Here is an 18,642-nt window from a genome sequence, read left to right on the forward strand (position 1 = left end):
TGCTTGAAATAATTTACACGCCCATCAACAGTGTAAAAGCGTTCATATTTCTTCACATCCTCTCCAGCATCTGTTGTTTCCTGACTTTTTAATGGTCGCCATTCTAACTGGTGTGAGATGGCATCTCATTGTGGTTTTGATTTGCATTTCTCTAGTGACCAGTGATGAGCTTTTTTTCATATGTTTGTTGGTCACGTAAATGTCTTCTGTTGAGAAGTGTCTGTTCATATCCTTTGCCCACTTTTTAATGTGATTGTTTGTTTTTTTCTTGTAAATTTGTTTAAGTTCCTTGTAGATTCTGGATATTAGCCCTTTGTCAGATGGATAGATGGCAAAAATTTTCTCCCATTCTGTAGGTTTCCTGTATATTTTGATGATCATTTCTATTGCTGTGCAGAAGTGCTTTAGTTAATTAGATCCCATTTGTCAATTTTGGCTTTGGTTGCTTTTGGTGTTTTAGTCATGAAGCCTTTGCCCATGCCTGTGTCCTGAATGGTATTGCCTCAGTTTTCTTCTAGGATTTTTATGGTTTTAGGTCTTACGTTGAAGTCTTTAATCCATCTTGAGTTAATTTTTGTATTACGTTGAAGTCTTTAATCCATCTTAAGTTAATTTTTGTATAACGTGTAAAGAAGGGGTCCAGTTTCAGTTTTCTGTATATGGATAGCCAGTTTTCCTAACACCATTTATTAAATAGGGAATCCTTTCCCCATTGCTTGTTTTTGTCAGGTTGGTGAAAGATCAGATGGCTGTAGACGTGTGGTGTTATTTCTGAGGTCTCTGTTTTGTTCCATTGGTCTACATATCCGTTTTGGTACCAGTACCATGCTGTTTTTGTTACGGTAGCCTTGTAGTATAGTTTGAAGTCAGGTACTGTGATGCCTCCAGCTTTGTTCTTTTTGCTTAGGATTGTCTTGGCTATACGGGCTCTTTTTTGGTTCCATATGAAATTTAAGGAGTTTTTTCTAGTTCTGTGAAGAAATTCACTGGTAGCTTGAGGGGGATAGCACTGAATCTGTAAATTACGTTGGGCAGTATGGCCATTTTGACGATATTGGTTCTTCCTATCCGTGAGCATGGAATGTTTTTTCATTTGTTTGTGTCCTCTCTTATTTCCTTGAGCAGTGGATTGTAGTTCTCCTTGAAGAGGTATTTCACATCCCTTCTGAGTTGTATTCCTAGGTATTTTATTCTCTTTGAAGCAGTTGTGAATGGGAGTTCACTCATGATTTGGCTCTCTGTCTATTATTGGTGTATAGGAATGCTTGTGATTTTTGCACATTGATTTTGTATCCTGAGACTTTGTATCCAGGAGCTGTTTTTTTTTTTTTTTTTTCAAAAGATTAACAAAATGGATAGACCACTAGCCAGACTAATAAAGAAGAAGAGAGAGAAGAATCATATAGATGCAATAAAAAATGATAAAGGGGATATCACCACGATCCCAAAGAAATATAAACTACCATCAGAGAATAATATAAACACACCTACACAAATAAACTAGAAAATCTAGAAGAAATGGGTAAATTCCTGGACACATACACTCTCCCAAGACTAAACTAGGAAAAAATTGAATCACTGAGTAGCAAGTTCTGAAAGTGAGGCAATAATTAGTAGCCTACCAAGCAAAAAAAGCCCAGGACCAGACAGATTCACAGCCGAATTCTGCCAGAGGTATAAAGAGGAGCTGGTACCATTTATTCTGAAACTCTTCTAAACGATAGAAAAAGAGGGATTCCTCCCTAACTGATTTTATGAGGCCAGCATCATCCTGATACCAACACCTGGCAGAGACACAACAAAAAAAGTTGTGTCTCAGGCCAATATCCCTGATGAACATCGATGCAAAAATCCTCAATGAAATATTGGCAAGCCGATTCCAGCAGCACATGAAAAAGCTTGTCCACCATGATCAAATTGGCTTCATCCCTGGGATGCAAGGCTGTTTCAACATACACAAATCAATAAACGTAATCCATCACATAAATGGAACCCATGACAAAAACCACATGATTATCTCAATAGAGCGCAGAAAAGGCCCTCAATAATATTCAATACCCCTTCATGCTAAAAACACTCAATAAACTAGGTGTTTATGGAACATATCTCAAAATAATAAGAGCTACGTATGACAAACCCACAGCCAATATCATACTGAATGGGCAAAAGCTGGAAGCATTCCCTTTGAAAACTGGCACAAGACAAGGATGCCCTCTCTCACCACTCCTATTCAACATTGTATTGGAAGTTCTGGCCAGGGCAGTCAGGCAAGGGAAGGAAATAAAGGATATTCATATAGGAAGAGAGGAAGTCAAATTGTCTCTGTTTGCAGATGACATGATTGTATATTTAGAAAACTCCATTGTCTCAGCCTAAAACGTTTGATATTTCAAAGATATCTTAAGGTCAGCTAAAAGGTCACCTCGCTATAGAGTTAATTAGCCAATTATTCTAACTAATAAATATTTACCGAGTGCCTACTGTGGACATAGTACTATGTTTGAGCTTAGAATTTGGAAAAGTTATCTTTTAATATCTTATGATTTAGCTGATAAATTAAGTCCTGTAGATTGCAAACCAAATAAAAACATCAGGGATTTTGAGAAAAACTGTAACATAAATTACTGATATGCAATAAAAAATAGATGACATCTTAAGAGGTAGTCATTACAGCTGGGTCTTTAAAAATTGATGTGAATTAGAAAGACAGTTACTGGGAAACCATTTTTCTGGGGGCAGAAATAATAATGATTATACTGGGATGGCAACAAAAGTGGATTCTGAACAGTAAAAGAAAGAGAAGTGCAGTTAGAAGGGTTGATTAGGTTGATTGTGGATGACCTTGAAAGCTAAGAGGAGTAGCTGAAAATTTGAGTTTGATAGTGTGAAGGTAGCTATTTTAGGGAGGTTGGAGCAGTCGCCAAAAACAGAGAGAAATGACCAGTTACAGCATCCTGGAGGAGTCCAGGCATAGGATGGTGTTAATGTAGGCTTACAGTGGGTGGAGCATGGCAATAGAAAACTAGCAGGTATTGGTAACTGCTGGGTGAGTTGTGTAGGATCAAAACATTTTTTGCTAATTAAAAGGGATGTTGTATATGACACTACTTTTTCAATTTTATTAAGTTGTGGAATTTACATTATGATTGATTTAAGAAAATAAAATGTAACAGTGTCACAAGTCCCAGATCTAGAAATATTGGATGCAATAATGAACTGTTTGTTCTTCAGGCCAGATGTCTGATGCCTTTTGGCTGTCTACATTTTTCCTCTCTGCAATCTGGCTCTGAGCACTGTAGTTTGGGTCTTTCCTACTCTCTGTTCCTACTCAGTAAAGCATTGGTGCTGCCTTACAGGGTTTTACTGAACTTTATTGACCAACCTTTCCCTTCTCTTCTTCCCTTTTTCCTTCCTTTTTCCCTTCCCCCTTCCCTTTTCCCTTCCCTTCCCTCTTCCCTTCTCTTTCTTTTTTCCTGCCCTTTTCCCTCCCACCTTTTCCCCTCAACTTCCCTCCCCTTCCCTCTCCCCTCCCCTCCCCTTCCCTCCCCTTCCCTCTCCCCTCCCCTTCCCTCCTCTTCTCTCTCCCCTCACCTTCCCTCCCCTTGCCTCCCTTTCCCTCTCCCCTCCCTTTCCCTCTCCCCTCCCCTTCCCTCTCCCCCTACACTCCCCTTCCCTCCTCTTCCTGTCCTTTCCCTTTTTTCCTTTCTTTTTTCCTTTCCTTTCCTTTTTTTTTCTGTCCCTCTCCGTCTCCCTCCTCTCCCTCCTCTCCCTCTCCTGTTTTTAGAGATAGGGTCTTGCTCTGTCACCTAGGCTGGAGTGCAGTGGCACAATCATTGCTCACTGCAACCTTGAACTCCTGGGTTCAAGTGATCCTCCCCACTCAGCCACCCGAGTAGCAGAAACTACAGGCTTGAGCCATGGCACCTGGCTTCCCAATCCTTTTTTCTTAATTATCTCTTTCTGAAACAGCTATTGAATTCCTACTGTATTGTAAGGCCCTGTTTCTAGACACAGAAAATAAAAAAGACTAAATCTGTTGTGTGATGATTATGTTAATCAGTAAACCCAGGTGCATTTTCATTAGTATTATCTAAGTTTTTGAGAGACATTTGTTTTCACTCACAGGAGCAAGAGGAAAATGTTTCTCATTTGGAGGGGGGTGTTTTGTTTTTCTCACACCCTATCAATAGGTATGATCAATAGGTGATCGCTTTTTCCTGCAGTTTTGGCAATTGACATACACTGAAAAGTTATTTTCATCTCCACTAGGGGACAGTGTGTCACCGTTAGGTTTTTCTTCCATACCAGCAAAATGTTTACAAAAAGAAAATTTAGCTTCAAATTATTTTGATTTGATATTAATGATCTTATAACAAGCCTGTTGAAGGTTTAGTAAGTCTAACACTTGCGGTTTTTGTATATTGTATATGGTACAGAGATAGGGATGTGTATATTTATGACTAGATGTAAATATAGCTAGTACATTTTTGTTTAGTGTTTGAAATTTTGTGACATTTAAATAATAATTTTTGCATAAGTTCTCCAAAACAAGGATGGAAGAAGGGTATTAATATCAAACTATAAGCAACCTGAATTTCAGGAGATTTTGTAACTCATGGAAATTGAATTAGGTTTTAGGTATGGAATTTGCTGAGACAATGTAATGTTTACCCTTAAAGAAACATTGTGTAATCTCTTGAGACATCTAAAGCCTAAATACATATGCATACATTTTAACTTTATAGTTTTCCTTTTAGCAGAGTACATTGTGTTCTTTAGAAGTGATGTGTATAGAGGATAGATATCTCTAAGAGATTTCCTTTCAGCTTGTCCATAAAGATTCAGAGGACAATTACATCATAGCTTTTCCTGCTATTCTTTGAGATGGCATTCCACCAAATCCACATAAATTTGATTCTAATAGCCTGCTATAAGTTTGTTTACACTTTTTAAATTCAAATGCTGATATGTGTGCAGTTCAATTATGGGATTTAATGTTTCAAAATATACTTTTTATAAAAGCTTGTCAATATTAAGTACTCTGGGAATAATTTCTCCCGAAGTTACCCTTTGAGAAAATTGAAAGGGAGAGTTAGTAAGGAAGGATTTTTGAGGACCTGGGCATCATATAAAGTTGACCACTTACACACTTGCAAGGTGCTACGTTTAGTAATTTACATTACTGCAGCCTTTCCTTGCTCAAATTTTGAGGTGGGAGGTGGGGAAGGATGTAAAAGAAGAGCCACTATGAGTTATAGAGGTGCCACTGTCATTTCCAATCTTCCGTGAAAATAAATCTCCTGCTTTTCCTGATTTCCCACAAGTTTGCCAAAGGCTTAGGAGTCACATCAAAGTTTCATCAAGACTTCACTTGATGCTGGATATAGTCATCACAAAAGAACCAACTCAACAACAAAAAAACAAACACACACAAAGACTGGCATGTGGGATTTTATTGACACGACTTCATTACTATGGACTAAATTTAGAATTACCTTGTATGTTTAAAAGATAATGGTAATTAGAGCTCTTCTTTTGTGCATCTTTCACCCAAACATGGTATATTTCATCCTAAACTTGAAATTATAGGTGGTAGAGAAATAGCTAAATATAAGTTTCTAGGTAAAACTCATGGTGAATTTTAATCCTAAATAATTCAGTTTGATAATTTAGAAAATTAAAAATACATATATTATATTGTGATTTTTTTGTCTTCTAATAGTCTTAAAACACAGCTATTATGAAACTCTTTAAGATCTCAGTGAACAATTGTTACATGCTGGGTAAAATTAAGTACACTTTTTTTGTTATTACTTTTAGCTAGAATTTTAGATAGTTTTCTTAATATCTAAGAAGAAAGCTAAGACTTTGTGAATTATTAATATGATTCCTTTAGGGGCCTTTTACTGAAGCCTTGAATTTTCAAGCAAAAAAGGTTTTCTTTGTATAGATTTTGAAAATATTTATGGAGACAAATGTTCTCCCGGAATTTGGACAATGTTCAGTACTATTGATTTTCTATGACAACAAATCAAATTTAGCTCTCTGAATTTAACAGTCTTAAAACTAAATTTTAAAATAATTTTTTTTTCCTCTGAGAATAAAATGTGTTCATTGTGGGGGTTTTGAAAATATAGCAAAGCAGAAAGAAGAAATAATATTGTCATAAAGCCATCATCCAAAAATAATTTCTGTCAACATGTTTATATTTTCCCTCCCAGTATTTTAAGAAAGCCGACTAATGAAGAGTATACTGTTTTACCCCTTTTTAGCTGGTCTCTATTTTTGCTATAATATAGTTGTAACCAAGGAAAAGAGTGAAGCTGGATGTAATAGCTCACACCTATAAGTCTGGTACTTTGGGAGGATGAGGTAGAAGGATTGCTTAAGACTAGAAGTTTGAGATCAACCTGGGTAACCTGCACTCTACCCTGGGCAACAAAATTTTCTAAAACAAAATTGACACTGTTTATGAAGTGAACAAGATGATAAAACAAGCACACCAGCTATGACAATAATTTAGATTTAATAGAAAATACAGACTTCAACACATTATATAGGATTAAATAGTTCTGTTTTTTGTTTGTTTGTTTTTGTTTTGTTTTGTTTTGTTTTGTTTTTTTGAGACGAAGTCTCTCTCTGCCGCCCAGGCTGGAGTGCAGTGGAGCGACCTCGGCTCACTGCAAGCTCCGTCTCCCGGGTTCACGCCATTCTCCTGCCTCAGCCTCCCAAGCTGGGACTACCGGCGCCTGCCACCACGCCTGGCTAATTTTTTGTATTTTTAGTAGAGACGGGCTTTCACCGTGTTAGCCAGGATGGTCTCCGTCTCCTGACCTCGTGATGCGCCCGCCTCGGCCTCCCAAAGTGCTGGGATTACAGGCGTGAGCCACTGCACCCGGCCAGTTCTGTTTTTCTTTAAATTGCACAAGTGTATGCTTTTTATGTTTATGTGTGGATGTGGAAACATTGTTATGCAGTTTTATATTTTATGCTCTTTATGGCTGTTGAGGTGGAATCAAGGTAAACCAGTCCTCGAATTTTTTTTTTTTTGCTAGAGTTACAGATAGTAAATAAACTGCTGCTGAATGTAATTTCAGTAGTTTTCTTTATTTACTTTTTAATCTGGGGATTGCAGTACCTGCTTTTCTTACAATACCTTTGTAAGGCCTGTCGTACCACATTAATATGCCACAAAAGAATAAGTCATATCTTTTGTTCCCAAAGTATTTCTTGTCCATCCTGGACTCATCCGTTTTTGCCACCTCTTTCTCTCATCCTTTGGTTCCACTTCTTTTACGAATCATCTCACCATTATTTAATGTTATCATGCTCTGAATTCCCTCATCTTTTTATGCCCAGCAATAGTGATATTATCTACCTTCTCACCTTATTTGTGTTTATTACATCACACATTGCTTTTCTAGGAATGGGGTTGATGTTTCCTTTTTCTTGTTTGTTTCATGAAAGCAAATATTATCAAATGACTTGGCTGCTGTGATAGCCCGTATGTGGTTTTCTAAATGTTCCAAACAGGTTTCCTCGTGGTGAGGGGGTTACCAATAGATAAGATAGGAATAAGAAAATGGAATAGTAATAAGATCATAAAGTATTAAAACGACTGTAATACTAATTTGTCATTTTCTTCTCTCTGTGCTACAGGTCAAATTTTTTTTTTTACTATCTTCAAGATTGCTTATACTGTGTTCTGCTCTGCCTATTCATTATAAAACCAGTCCAATTAATTCTTAATTTCAAGCATTTTATAATTGTAAAATTCTCTTTATTATAGATTCTATGTTGAAAATTTCCATTTTTCATCAACATTTTTATCTCTAGTTCTATTTTTTAGTGTGTTAGGCATAGTTATTTTGAAATCCTTGCATGATGATTCCAATGTATGTCTCATTTCTGGATCTGCTTAAATTATTTTTTTTTCCTGATTATGGGTGGTTTTTTTTCCTGCATCTTTGCTTTCTGCTTCTTTGCCTATCTAGTGATATTTGATGCCACGCTTTGAGTGCAAAACATTATAAAAGCTCTAGATTATTTTAATGTCCTCTAAGGAATATGAAATTTGTTCTAGCAAGCAGTTGTATTGCTGAATCAATTTGATCCTGTGGACGTTGTTGAAGCTTTCTTAGGGCAGGTCGGGTTCAGTTTTGCCTTATACCCAGGCTGTAGTCATGGCTTTTCAGACCTCCCAGCTGAAAGCCATGGGTGTTCACCAAGGCGTCTTCATTCTAGCTGGACTCAGATTTAACCTCCTGCTCCTTGGCACAGTGGGGCCTCGAAAATCTCTCCTCAGCTCTCCAACTTTCCAGCAGTTATTCTCTGCTTGGCCTCGTTGCTTTTCTCCCTGGGCATGCACAGTTAGGAGCTGGCCAAGGACTGAAGGAATTTTTAGCAGATTTTTAGGAGTTCTCAGCAATTCCTTCCTGTCAGGCATGCTGCCTGCAGAAATACAAGCCACTTTGACAGCTTTAAATTGTTATCTATGTCTTTTCTACCCAGAGAGATTGCTACGCTCTCCTTGGGTTCTGTTTCTCTTCTTTGTAGATTGGAAAAATGCTCTCAGCATGACAGCTGGGGAGAATGTTAGGAGGCTTTTCTTTCAAGGATTATAGACATGCATATGTTACTGTCCAAGACCTGCAAAAAATATTCTCACATAAGTTTTCCAGACTTAATGGCTATATATGGTGAGAGGGTGATATACACTACTCTGTCATGGCTGAAATTATTTTACTTCATAAAGGTGATAATTCTAACTGCTATTATTATTGAATATTTACTAGGTATCAGTGCTTTACATGTCTTATCTAAGTTCCCACAAAAAATGTTATCCCATTTTTAGATGAAAAAATGGAGAGCTGTACAACTTGAGTAGTTTGCTCAAAGATCACTTAAGTTATCAAAGCTGCGTATAAATAGCAGCAATCTGACTTCCCAACTGCATAGTTTATTAAAGGAATATTGTACGTTTTTCAAGGAATATACAAATGGGCCAGTGTGCAAAAATAAATTACCTTTGTAACTCTGGTTTTGTAATCCACATAACATTTGTAAATGGTCATCAATTAAAAAATACCTTTTTGAAAGGAGTATGCTTCAGTTTATAGATATACAGACAAATTCAGAGGATGCTGCAGAGAGTTCCCATATACTCACACCTAGTTTCTCCCATTATTAATATGATATGTTTGTTACAATTTATGTACCAACATTGATGTATTATTATTAACAAAGTCCATAGTTTAGTCAGATTTCCATAGTTCTACCTAATGTGTTTTTCTGTTCCGGTACCCCATGTTACTTTTAGTTCTCTTCAGGCACCTCTTGGCTATGACTGTTTCTCACACTTTCCTTGTTTTTTGATGACCTGTACAGTTTTGAGGTGCACTTGTCAGGTATATTGTAGAATGTCCCTCCAATAGGAACTTTTCTGATGTCTTCCTCATGATTAGCCTGGAGGTACAGGTTTTTGGGAGGAAGCTCACAGACATCAATGCTATTTTCACATAATTTCAAGAGTGTAATTATGATTTTTCACTGTTCATATGGACCCTGCTTACCTGAGTTTAATGAACATTTTAAATGTTTATTATATAATATTTGGAACTCACAATGTGTGTGTGTATATATATATATACACATTTATGTATGTAAATAATAAAGTGATCTCCTGTATTGCACCTCTGCTCCCCACTCTCCTTAAGGATTAAAACCATTTTTTTTGTATATTTGCTGGAGGCAAGAAGTGCTTTTATAAGACATATCGGGTTTGCATTTTTTCTTGTGTTAATACTGTTCTAGAGATATGAAATTTTTAGATGAGTTTGAAATCCATGAATTGTGTGACTATCTAATCTTTTCACATACTAGAGTTTCCTGAATATATGTGTGTCTAACCATCTTAATCAGTTTTTAAATTTCCATGTTTCTTAAGGGTAGAATGACCAAATGAGTTCAGGCAGAGAGGGAAAACAAATGTTCAGTAGAATGACATAGTTTCTTGTCCTTCAATTCTAATCTTTGAAAATGAAGCCTGTAAAAAATTGAAGAAGTAAATTAATCTTTAAAAGGACATCTTAAATTCTTTACTAAAAATATGTACATTATGGAGCTATCAAAATGAACATAGATGATTTATTGTAAGATATAGAAATGTGATTTTTCTAGCCCTGGGATCTTAAACAGTTTTTCCTTAATTTCTTCATTTGTTACTGTGCTGCCTTCATTATAACAAGTATAAACTGGTTTCAACAGGGCGATAGAGACAGACTTGTTCTGTTTATTTTTGAAAGAGGAAACTTAATTATCATCATCTGTGTTATGTCTCAATTTAATAAATGAGACTTAGGAATAGATGTGTGTTATAGACCCTGCAGCACTATAATTAACTGATCATTAAGAATGACAAATGCATATCAATAGTTGGTTTGTATTTGCTCATTTTAGAATATTTATATGTTTATGAACGATGTGACACAGATGAAATCTCTCATATAAATCAATCATATTTTAAGCCCAAACATATATAGTTTTATGGTTTGTTTAGATGTGGTTTAGGTATTATGATATTCTGGAAACCAAAATGGCATTTGAATCCAATTTTAAAATGTCGTATAAAACCCGCTTTCAAGAAGCGAAGTAGCTGACATTCAGCATCTTGCAGATCTTTTCCAGCTCCACCCCTTAGAACACAATCAAGGAAATTGATAGAAAAGAGCACTTTAAGCAGAGATGGCCTCTCACCGTCATCCTCATAGCTGAGGAACCCAGACACAGGGTGGTGGGAGCATGTAGTGGTTGTGGTGAGGCTTCAATAGTATATTTATTTTGTACTATTGCCAGGCTTTAGGCTAAATATGCAAATAGGAGTGAAGAAGGTAAGCAATTGCAGTCAGTGTTAACAACTGAGCTCAGCTAAAAGGGCGATATGTCTATCATAATCAGAAACTCTTCTGCTTTGAATTTGTTATATTTTATGGAGTGCTACCATGTGTTAGGCATTGAGCAAAGTGTTCCATATTCAAAGATAAAATGAAAAATTCTTTACATCAAAAAATGCATCATTTGGTAAAATAGATGGTCAACTAAAAAAGACTATAAAATTCAGTGTGCTAGAGGAATTCACAGCTGTGGAAACATACATTCACTTCACCCAAACTGGACTGGAGGATAGGAGTCAGGGTAGATTTCAAGAATCTCTGATACCTAGGTTGAACCACGAAGAGTAATTAGGATCAGCTAAGCTAGAAAGGGTGTGGGAAAGCTTTTCTGGCAAAGGAATTAGCTGGCCCAAAGAGATTCAAGCTCAGAAAAACAGCTTGTTTGGACAATCTTAAGCAGTTCTATGTGGCTTGGAGAATTGAGTAATTTTAGGGAATATCAAGAAGAGGCCGAGAGGATAAGAGACATTTTATTACCAGGTAATGGGATCGGACTTTATCCTGAGGTTTAAAAGTAGTCTTCAAAGGATTTTAGTCAGGATACTGATGTGATCAGATCTATATTTTAAAATAAGCATTTTGACTTCCCTGTGGGAAATGGAGTATAAGAGGGCAAGACTTTAGAGGGACTATCTGTGAGAATATTCCAGTAATTGAGGACAGAAGGTGCTATGCTGGCAGTGGCAGTTTGAGCGGCATCATGCTTAATGCCTTATCTCAATGTATATGGATGCAAGAAACAATAGGAAGGAGCTACAATCGGTCCTAGTAATATATTGGATATTGGGATAAGGCATTAAGGATGATTCTGGAGTTTAGAGATTGGTTACCACATCCCTCTTTTAAAAGATAGCACAATTCACAACACAGAGACTTGAAAGATATTAGCTCTGTTTCTATTTTCCCTTCACATTATAATCTCCTCATTATAAATAATTAGAATAAATGGATTCTTACAGGCAATATGATTTCAAAGGCAAAACCACTTTTTAGCAACTTGTAAAATAACCCATTTCTTGAATTTTCCCGATTCTTACTCTACAAACAGCAAGCAGGGTTTTCCCCCCATACCAGTACTCACAAACAGTTCATAACAAAGTTGGAGAACGCTCAGAAACAAGATGAAGAAAAGGATTGCATCATTGATGAAATATTCACACTTCTGTGAAGAGCCAAAGGTTGTCAGAAATTGGATTAAAGGAAAATAATCTTTTCTTTCTGTTAGCATTTGAAATTGTGTCAGTGTTTTTCCTTGTATCTTAAGCAAATATTTTTTGGTCTATAATGAAGTGTTTGTGAAAGTATTTCCGCTTTATTTGGGGAACCATGTCCGTGAAAGTGGCTAAAGTCTGAGTTTCTAAAATGCCAAATCCAGACAGCAGCAGATCTTGAAAAGTGGCTTTTTATGAAATTTAACACATGGCATATTTTTTTTTCTAAAATATTATTGTTTTATCCTTTCTTTTCAGGATGATCAGAAGCTACAGGAGAGTTTAAGGCAAGGTGCTATCATTATTGCTTCATTAATCAAGGAAAGAAATTCTGGACTAATTGGTCAGCTTCTGATAGCATGAAGAACACAGAAAATTACCTACTTTCTAAACCATCTATTTCAGTATCTCTATCGCTATTGTGCTTTATGCCCCCGCTGCTGTGTGTGGTAGAATGTTTCAGTTGTCTTTTATATCTTCTCTATAATTTGTAGGATGTGATGCTTAGATTATAAAGCAGATTAATGTTTACATCTATGAAATAAAGAATACTTTTGTGTATGACAAATATTAATTGCCTGAACCAGGAAAAAATAGTAGATAAGTGGAAAATAATAGCCTTCAAATAAATCTTTCCACAGAGACGTGAAAGGTCAAATAGAAATAATGATAGGCGAGCTATTCTTTCAAGGAATGAGAATTTAGAAAACTTCAGCTATTATCCTAACTGTTAATTAATAATTTACACTATTATGAAGCTAATGGATAAACTTCAGAATTATTCTCACTTCTATAATTGTCCTGTCACCAGGTGATATTTTGTCTTTTTGTCTTGTGTTAAAAATGTCTACACCATAGTAAAAAAGAGTGAGGGGGATACCAGGGATCGGAACTGTTTGTTTCTAGTGTTTTCCCCATTTGCTACATATTACTCAAGATTCCTAAAAGAGATGTCATTTCCTTCTTTTCTATTTTTGAATTGTATGTTATTTTTGGTTTATGAACTATAATTATGACTTACATTATTTTAAAGTGTCTCTAGTTTTTCTGAATGAACTTAAAAGTGTCTGGAAAGTTTCATATGTGATTCTGGTCAATCCCTGGTTAGTTATCTTCTATAAGGTAGAGAATCTATTGTACATCATAGAGTTAAATTAGTTATTTCAATTCAGATACTGCTACCTTTTAAAATCAAGTTCTTATTTCCAGTTTCCATTGGTATATACATCTGAAATATTAATATTTCCTCTTGCATTTTATAATTATGGGTGTCCTTTAATTCATTAGAGGTGCCTTTTAATCTATACATACACTTACCTCTATTTTATTTTTTATGTTTTTGAGATGGAGTCTCCCTTTGTCACTCAGGCTGGAGTGCAGTGCCACAATAGCTCACTGCAACCTCTGCCTCCTGGGTTTAAGCAATTATCCTCCCTTAGCCTCCAGAGTAGCTGGGATTACAGGCACCCGCCACCACACCTGGCCAATTTTTTTTTTTTTTTTTTTGTATTTTTAATAGAGAAGGGTTTTTGCCATGTAGGCCAGGCTAGTCTTGAACTCCTGACCTCAAGTGATCTGCCTGCCTCGGCCTCCCAAAATGCTGGGATTATAGGTGTGAGCCACCATACCCAACCAACATATATTTATTTTATTGAAACAGATTAGGGCTTAGGCTGCACGTGGAAACTATAAAAGTTGCATGAAATGTTTTCAGTTAAAGATACACTATACAATATCTACCTTGTGGAATTTTTATTTAACATGTTGGGTGATTTTCCCTCTAGTGTTCAAGTATCTATATAGTAGGAGAGTTTACATTTTACATTCTCCTAATTGAATGTGTTATTTGAATGCAGGCTTGTATCTAAATTCCTGGGCCTGCCACTTTTTCTCTCTCTAGGAATATTAAGAAATTTAAAACCCATTAATTTAAGTTTTTGAGGATGGAAATAGGTAAGCAATGTGTGGACTGTGGTTAGAATGTCTCTGCCCTTGTTCAGGTGTTGGCTGTGTGTGGCGAAAACCACAGCTGCCGAGTCCGCAACATGGACCTGTTGAAGTCATCAGGTGAAAATGTTTAAGACTTTGAAAGTGCTCATAAAGGAAGAAGGGGAAATGTTATCAAGGCTTTAAAGAGAGGGTAAGTGCCTTTAAGAAGAATGCAGGAAACTGGACGTATCTGTGGCACAGCAAAATCACCCTGATCTCTGGAGCGCTGGCTGAGTTAACATAGACTTCAGCTTAAGGAATCCTACAGCAGACAAGAATTTATCCCAGAGCACTCACTATGACATTACCGTAGGCAACTGGTAATATTTAGTATAATTTAGTTAATAAAATATTAAATTGTGCCTGAAAAAAATAGCATTTGGTCCTTCGTAGCAGACAAAGCAATTCACAGCATTGGAAAAAAAAAAATATATATATATATATATCTGCACATCCTTCACTATTTTCATGAGGAAATTGGAGCTCAGAGATCTTAGTTACCTTGCCCAAATCATGTGACTGAATAGTAACAAAAGTTTGGGCTTAAACTCAGGAAGACTGATAATAAGTGTTAAGCTTATATTCCTGTCTAACAATGACCCCTGGCAAAGACATCTGAAAGACGTGATATATAAGCCAGAGGCACTGAATGAACATTGGCGAAATGAACAAGAAGGGTGGGACACATATGTCCAAGGACTAGATGAAAGTCCTGGAACTTTTGGCTCTCCAGCCACCTTCCCAACATAAAGAAATTGTAGCTAAAGTTAAGGGAATGAAGAGAAGTATTGGCCAAGAGAGAAATTATTTTGTTGTTTAAGAGATCTGGCTGGGTGCGGTGGCTCACGCTGATAATCCCAGCACTTTGGGAGGCCGAGGTGGGCGGATCATGAGGTCAGGAAATCGAGACCATCCTGGCTAACACCATGAAACCCCGTCTCTACTAAAAATACAAAAAAATTGGCCGGGCGCGGTGGCTCACGCTTGTAATCCCACCACTTTGGGAGGCCGAGGCGGGCGGATCACAAGGTCAGGAGATCGAGACCACGGTGAAACCCCGTCTCTACTAAAAAATACAAAAAATTAGCCGGGCGTGGTGGCGGGCGCCTGTAGTCCCAGCTACTCAGAGAGGCTGAGGCAGGAGAATGGCGTGAACCCGGGAGGCGGAGATTGCAGTGAGCCGAGATTGCGCCACTGCACTCCAGCCTGGGCGAAAGAGCAAGACTTCGTCTCAAAAAAAAAAAAAAAAAAAAAAAAAAAAAAAAAAAAAAAAAATTAGCCAGGCATGGTGGTGGGCACCTGTAGTCCCAGCTGTTTGGGAGGCTGAGGCAGGAGAATGGCGTGAACCCAGGAGGTGGAGCTTGCAGTGAGCCGAGATAGTGCCACTGCACTCCAACCTGGGCAATAGAGCAAGACTCCATCTCAAAAAAAAAAAAAAAAAGAGATCGAGAGGTAACTTTACAGTTACATTTTTATCACTGCTTCTGTAAATTTACTTCAGTAAAAGCTGTCTATTCTCATTTTATTTTCCAAAATCTCTTAAAAAATAATAGTGATTATGCTTCAAGGTTTTTGAAAATGCTTCTACTTGTGGGAAATTTTGTTGAAAAATGGTTTTCTTTCTAAACTTATGCTAGTTAGTTAAATGCAAATTAAAGTTAGTCATCTTAGGGGTACATCATAGCGTGAGTAATGGTTTGATTAATGACATTTTGGTAGAGGTCTTTTTTTTTTCCTAAAAGTGCTCAATTTGAGATGACTTGTTGCAAGTATACTCATTTACAGGTAAGAGTCAGCTCCCTATATTCTCTCAGAGTCATTGTTATGGTTATTATTTTAAGCATTTTACATTAATTTAACAAACTTTTTTCCTTCACTAACTTATAACTGTCAACTTTATGTAAATACAGTGACCATCTTATAAAAATCAAATTGCAGAATGTCTTAAAATCTGTAAATTTGACTTTGTTTTAATGTTGAAACTACAAATTCACAGAGGCATAAATCATAACATCTTAATTAAAATGTCAACCATATGCAAGAAGATAGAAGTTATTTAGAAAGTTTAATTTGAAAATAGAATAATGAAGCATTTTAATTGATATAGGATTTGTTAATATGGCTTAAAATCAGTGGACTAGAAGTAGCTGTGTAGGTGGTGGTTGGCATTATAGTTGCATTGATATATGTTCTTATTAATTTCAGTTTCAAAATTGTAAAAAGCATATGCATATTTTTAAGGTGACATTGAAAACTACTATAAAGATGCTAAATATGGTGTTTTTACAAAACAAAATATAAGTAAATAATTGATTTAAAATCTAATGGCATTTTCTTTTTTTTAGTTTATACATGTTTTTTCAAACTCAGTCATAATTGAATAACTAAATGTAACATTCTCAGAATATAACATTGTGATAGTTTATATTATAGAAAGATAGAATTTGAAGTCCAGATCTATATTCTGTAAATATATATATTTACATATCTACCTATGTATGTAAATATAGATATATTATAGTACTCACATATATATAATTACATGTATAAACATATATATAACCGTATATATATATGATTATGAAACCAGAAGTCTTAAATAGATTTCCTCTTCTTCTCCTAGTTTTTAGCAATTATAGTGGCTGCTAAGGATATAAAACCTATGCTTGGACACAGTGGAGAAAAGTATTATGATTACTTAATCTCTGTAATGAGGTGAATTATTGCTCAGAAATAATCTTTTCTTCCCATTGTGTTCTGGAGAAATATTTGTTCAGGACTTTGGTATTCATCATGTGACCTGCTTTGGCCAGTACAGTGGGTCAGAAATGTCAGTGTGCCACTGAGACTAGACCTGCAGAGACCTTTCGTATTTTTACTCTCTCTCCTGAACATGCCCAGCCTAGCCCGCTGCCTCCAGAAGGAAGTCGAGAGCCAACATCAGCTGACCTCCAGCTAACCCATAAATGGTTGAAGGGCCCAGCTAAGATCAGCAGAGCCACCTAGCCCAGTTAGGTTGACCTCCAGCAGATGTGTGAGCCAAATAAATGCTCATAGATTTTGCTAGTACTGAGTTTTCAGTAGTTTTATTGCACACCAATTGGTAACAAAAGAAAATCTTTGGCAATGTGAGGTATATTTGCCTTCACAAATCTAGGACATATCTAGAGACACACATTTGCTAAAGCAGAATGCTTATAGAAGAATTGTTAGAGCAATGATCCCAAAGTACTAGAAGGCTTTGAGGATCACTCATTTCCTACTCAATAGTTTTTAAAGGAGAAAGATAGACCTGAGTGTTTGTGAAAAGTTTTTGAAAGAGGTGAACTTTCTTGGATATGAAATTATATTGAGTTAAATATATGGGCATTTAAAATAATAAATAATAAAAATAGCGAACTTGCTGAATGATCACTATGTTCCCAAAACTGTTCTTAGTATTTTAGTTGCACATAACTTCTGTATTCTTAATAGTTACTTTATGTGCTAGGTAGTACACCTATAAAACCATTTAAAAGGTGTCAAAACCGGCTGGACGCAGTGGCTCATGCCTGTAATCCCAGCACTTTGGGAGGCCGAGGCAGGCAGATCACGAGGTCAGGAGTTCGAGACCAGCCTGACCAACATGGTGAAACCCCGTTTCTACTAAAAATACAAAAATTCACCAGGTGTGGTGGTACGCGCCTGTAATCCCATCTACCCAGGAGGCTGAGGTAGGAGAATTGCTTGAACCTGGGAGGCGGAGGTTACAGTGAGCTGAGATTGCACCACTGCACTCTATCCTGGGCAACAGAGCGAGACTGTCTCAAAAAAAAAAAAAAAAAGATGTGCAAACCAAGGTGCATACATTTTGAATAACTTATTCAGAGTTAGCCAAGCAGCACGTGGGAGGAATGAGATTCAAATTTGGTTATTGAGTCCCAGAGCCTATATTTGTGAGCGGTATGCTATGCAATATTTTAAAACATACTGTTTTAAGATCGCTGAAACGAATGACTCTCAAAGATGAGACCTTTTTTTTTCTTTAATAACAAGAGAAATAAAATGAGTAAAGCCCATTACTTTTCAGTGTTTCAGTACTCTTCCTTTCCCCATCTCCATCCCCCAAAAACATATTTTAGAACATCCTTGGGTCTGTATGTGCTGGTGAAACCAAGGAGGACCGATAATGTACATAAGATTATTATAAGTGCTATCTCTGTGAGCCCTACAGTTGTTGGGATTTCCTCAGGCAATGAATGATGAGATACACTTGGATAGTGAAAGTGGAAGATGAAAACATGGAAGCATGCACTTTCTTGATGGACAAGAGATGCATGTAGCCATTTGTGCCTCAGCAACACAGCAAGACATGAGAGTTGAAATCTTTTTATCCTTACAAGAGAAAGAAAGGTTCAGAGAAGTGCCTAGGAATGAGAAAGTATAAAGTCTTTCTTTGTCTTGGGATTCTCTTAATCACATATGTTACCAGTGTTTGGTCAGCAGGAAAA

At 36.6% G+C, this 18,642-nt stretch overlaps 1 protein-coding gene across 1 annotated transcript in view; it reads left to right on the top strand.

Annotated features, from left to right (window-relative positions):
• CRPPA (CDP-L-ribitol pyrophosphorylase A) overlaps nt 1-15,187 on the top strand; it is a 336,452-nt gene extending 321,265 nt beyond the window's left edge. Inside the window, exon 10 of the mRNA XM_055272530.2 lies at nt 12,422-15,187. Within this exon, the coding sequence (XP_055128505.1) occupies nt 12,422-12,526 (105 nt within the window). The 3' untranslated portion in view covers nt 12,527-15,187. The remainder of the gene's footprint in view (nt 1-12,421) is intronic.
• The last annotated feature ends 3,455 nt before the right edge of the window (nt 15,188-18,642 follow it).

The sequence above is a fragment of the Symphalangus syndactylus genome, chromosome 3 (genome assembly GCF_028878055.3).
Source record: "Symphalangus syndactylus isolate Jambi chromosome 3, NHGRI_mSymSyn1-v2.1_pri, whole genome shotgun sequence".
NCBI lineage: Eukaryota > Metazoa > Chordata > Mammalia > Primates > Hylobatidae > Symphalangus > Symphalangus syndactylus.